General features: G+C 36.4%; 1 protein-coding gene across 1 annotated transcript in view; it reads right to left on the reverse strand.

Moving 5' to 3' along the window:
- The window catches only part of SLC25A46 (solute carrier family 25, member 46), a 25,342-nt gene that overhangs the window by 16,840 nt on the left and 3,664 nt on the right, over positions 1–4,838 (reverse strand). Inside the window, exons 2-4 of the mRNA XM_010843765.1 lie at positions 4,528–4,585; positions 1,854–1,931; positions 1,307–1,407 (exon numbers count right to left, since the gene is read on the reverse strand). Coding sequence (XP_010842067.1) covers positions 1,307–1,407; positions 1,854–1,931; positions 4,528–4,585 — 237 coding nt within the window. The remainder of the gene's footprint in view (positions 1–1,306; positions 1,408–1,853; positions 1,932–4,527; positions 4,586–4,838) is intronic.

Here is a 4,838-nt window from a genome sequence, read left to right on the forward strand (position 1 = left end):
CTCTCTTTCTACACATCCACCCACCCACCCATCCCCACACAGAGCCCAGGATTCTGTCCTTGGTTCACTCTGTCATTTAATCTACACTTTCTCCTTAGGGAAATTCACCCATCCTCAAGCTTCAGCTGAACATTCAAAGCCACGCCTCCAGGTTCAAATTTTCCATGGACTCTGAGCCACAGCTCCAGCCTCTTCTAGGCATGCCCCCTGGATGTCTCAGACTTCATTTATTGAGAGTTGCCTTCCTTATCTTTCCCACTCCAGCTTACTCTTCTTTATGAATTCTCCAACTCAGTTCCAATCGAGAAATCTGTCACTGCTGCTAAATCACTCTCCTACAACCCCATTCCCAATATTATCAATTATACTTCAGAAATGTCTGTCCAGCTTCTGTTCTATTCCAGTTGAGACCCTTCTCAATCTGGCCTATATTACCCTAACAGTTTTCCATAGGTCTCTGTCTGCATCAGTCCTTTTTTCTAAACATTGCCACTTGAATATATCCTTGATAGAATAACCTGTATATTAAAAAAAAGCAAACAATCCCCCACATTAGATTTCCAACTCCACAGACAATAAAACCTAAGTCACTTACAGGCAGAACCACGCTTCAGTCTAGCACCTCAGCTTTTCGTCTTATGCTACTCGACACACGCCCAATATTCTAAGCACAAGACATTCTTACCACTCAGACCTTCCAGTTTCCATAAAATTGTGGACGCTGTCACCTCGACTCTCCTACTCTGCCAAGTTATCTCCTACTCATAATTCCAGATCTAGCTCAGACTTCAGGTTTTAAAAAGAATTTTTGCCGATAATCCATGCAAAGTGTCCTGTGGACTCCGAAAGGGGTTTGTTTAATTATATCATGAATCATGATGTGGGCTTCCCTCGTAGCTCAGTTGGTAAAGAATCTACCTGCAGTGCAGGAGACCCGGGTTCCATCCTGGGTCGGGAAGAGCCACTGGAGAAGGAAATGGCAAACCACTCTAGTATCCTTGTCTGGGAAATCCCACAGACAGAGGAGCCTGGCGGGCTACGGTCCATGGGGTTGCAAAGAGCCAGACACGACTAAGCGATTGAACTGAACTGAATACGTAGCAGTAGGAGCTGAAAGACGTATCTCAACAGATACTAGACCAGGAAGGGTTTTCTTTATCACATACCAATTCCATAAGACAATTATTTATTCTGTTTGTTCTCTTAGCTACTTTAGGCAAGTTTTCAAATTCAAGGTATTTTTAGCAACTATCATTTTTTCATATTTTTACTATGAAGCTAATAATGAAAAATGCCAAAAAGGTACCTTGGTAAAGGTGTGAATTCACTGATTATTCCCTCTGCTCCAAGTGTGATTCCCTGCACGATAAATGTACTTCCCATTCCTTTCCAAAGGGCCCTTGGTCCCTAAAATGAACAAAATTTATTATTTCTGCTAATGCCTAAAAAGGAAACACAAAAGTTCTTAACAAAACTTGACATTAAATGTTTTCTGCTATTTTCCAGTAAGACATTATTCTAAGAACATTTTAGTCGAGAATGACAAGTAAATTACCTCCTTTCTTTAATATTTGTTGGGTGACCTAAATTTAGGCCAAGATAAACACTCCAAATTAATTATCTCTAATATGGATTAAATACCCTTAATATTTAATTAATTTTGGCAAAGGTGTGAAGTTACTGATTATTCAGTGGTATCAAAACATATCATTACCCAGTTAAGTTTGTTTTAGCATAAGAGTTATAGTATCTTCAGTAACTAAATTAAAAGGAATTATTGTTGGTTTAACTGTTATTAAGGCCAAATGGTACATTATAAATAACTTTAATAGAATGGACAGATTATTTCTCACCTGGGTTTTGTTGAAGCTGTACATAATATTGATGACTGTAAACGGGGTGAGATGATAGTGCCGAGCATGGTAGTTAACCTGTGAAAAAGAGATTTATGATTATTTTCTATTATTGTTTTGCCAAGAAATAAGAGCATGAAAGATACACAGTGGAGTCATAGCATAAACAAAAGTTCAATTGTAAAGTCAGCATGAATTATACAGAAGCAAAATTACTTTAAAAAATGCTTTAAATAACTTAAAAGTAAAGAACATGTGGTTATACACACACAACCCTGAAAGACCAGTGTATAATATATCTGGGCTTCCCTCATAGCTCAGTTGGTAAAGACTCTGCCTGCAATAAAATATATAATAAAGAAGGCTTTGTTGTTTGATATTTATGTTTCCTTAAACATCAGCATGAAATTTACTGTGGCAAAATGCTCATGCCATTTAACACATAGGAACCATGAAGAACTCTGGGGACAGATTTCTGTCTTCCATGGCAAGCAGTAACAAGCTATAAACAATTGGGAAATCATGAAATCAGTATAGGGGATCAGAAATAATATTTATTAAGTAACATAATAAAAAAGTACCAGAATGCATCATACACCCTGCAAGTATTACTTTATAAACATTTTTAAACATCACTCACATATGTATACACTGGATCATGATGCAGTATTGTCACAATGTAAAAAATGTGGCTAAAATCCACTCTTCTAGGGCACATACACTGTTCGTACTATTTAAATATTGAACTCTCTCTACATCCTTACATTTTGGTGCTAAGCATAAAAAACTTTAAAAAAAAAAAAACAAACCAGTTTATCTTTTCTAACTCAATTTTCAAAGATGCTGTTATACTATAGGTGCTTTCGCCAGTGTGGCCCACTAGCCCTCAAAAGCCTCATGATCCTTTCAGGGGACAGACGTGTTCAAAATTATTTTCTTGATACTAAGGCATCATTTCCTTTGTTACTGTGTTGACATTTTCAATAATAGTGCAAAAGCAATAGTGGGTAAAACTGCTAACTCTGGCATAACTGAAGGCAGTGGCACCAAAACGTATTTTTGTACATATCATATTCTTCATCTGACTCACATGTGAAGAGGCAAAGCCACTTTCCCCAAAAGATGCCCTTGGTAGAGCAGTAAGATATACTAATTTTATAGAATCTTGACTCCTGAGTACACATCATCTTTCTAATTTAATATTTTGTTATTGCATAATGAATATGCTGTCATAAGAAAAAGAACTTTTCTGATGGAGCAGTGAGTCTGAAAATAGCCACTTTTTTCCATGAATACCATTTTTTTTCTGGAAAAACTAACAAGAATATAGTTACTTGGGACAAACATGTTTTTAAAACTGAACAAAGTGGCTCATTGATTAGAAAATAAGAATATTAGTTGCCAATGATAAATTTGAGCCTATGAGCAAAAATTAGAAATCTGGAAACCCTATATCCACTATCATGAACCTACCAAAACTCAAACACTTTTCTGGTGAGATTTATAGTGATTGTAATGATGGTGGTATTTTAATACAGTAAAAGCAAATGTCATAACATTTAGAAGATCTATATAATCAGTAAATCACTATTTTTTAATTAATCAATGCATGATGTAACAGAATCACACATGGGTAAAAAGAAACCCATTCAACGTGAAGGACAGATCAATAGGTTTTAATGTAAAAGAGTATAAAAAAATTTGATCTGTGGGGTTTCAGATTCACATTGCAAATAACTTTATCTGCCAATTATCTAAAAAGATATAAAACTCCCATTTTTAAATACATATGTATATAAGGCTAGGCTTTCTTGTTTCTTTCAAAAACCAGGTGTTGCAACAGATTGTAGAAACAGAGGTGACAATCTGGCTGCCTTCTATTATGCCAGGCATTAAAGATATTTTCAAAAAAGTTATAGTGATTTTTCATAAAATGTTATTTATGCTAATACCTCATCAATTTATTGTTATTTTAATGAATTAAACATATATATATATATAAATTTTCCCAGTTTGGGGTTCTGAAATGGCAAATATTGGTAGATATAATCCATAAATGTAAGAGTTGGACTGTGAAGAAAGCTGAGTGCTGAAACACTGATGCTTTTGAACTGTGGTGTTGGAGAAGACTCTTGAGAGTCCCTTGGACTGCAAGGAGATCCAACCAGTCCATCCTGAAGGAGATCAGTCCTGGGTGTTCATTGGAAGGACTGATGCTGAAGCTGAAGCTCCAATACTTTGGCCACCTGATGCGAAGAACCAACTCATTGGAAAAGACCCTGATGCTGGGAAAGATTGAGGGCAAGAGGAGAAGGGGACGACAGAGGATGAGATGGTTGGATGGCATCACCGACTCAATGGACATGGGTTTAAGCAAGTTCCCAGGAGTTGGTGATGGACAGGGAGGCCTGGTGTGCTGCAGTCTATGGGGTCACAAGAGTTGGACACAACTAAGCAACTGAACTGAATCTATATAAACAATCGTTCTTTGGGGATGTCAATAAATTTTAAGATTTAGCTTTCAAATACCAAAAAGTTTGAGAACTGATATATTATACATTTTGGTATACATCACATGGAGTAATAGTTACATGGTCTCAGCCATTTATCTGAGGCCTATATGTCAAATCAGGGTTAGGGTCACTGTTTAGAAAACCACAAAAAGTATACTTACCTGACACTGGCGGCGCAGAACGATGCAGGGATGGGCCAGTACATTCTCTGTAAAAAGACTATAAAAGGACAATTCATATGTACAACACATGTAATTTATTCTTAAAGAATCATGTATTACTTAAGTGATACATTATTCTTAAAAGTAAAAAAATAGAGTTTTCAAATGTTTAGATGTGTTTACAAATCACTGTACCAACAAGATTCAATATGAAAAAAAAACTAAAGTCAGATTTTTGAACTGTGGTGTTGGAGAAGACTCTTGAGAGTCCCTTGGACTGCAAGGAGACCCAACCAGTCCATTCTGAAGGA

Source organism: Bison bison, unplaced genomic scaffold (genome assembly GCF_000754665.1).
Source record: "Bison bison bison isolate TAMUID 2011002044 unplaced genomic scaffold, Bison_UMD1.0 scf7180017864189, whole genome shotgun sequence".
NCBI lineage: Eukaryota > Metazoa > Chordata > Mammalia > Artiodactyla > Bovidae > Bison > Bison bison.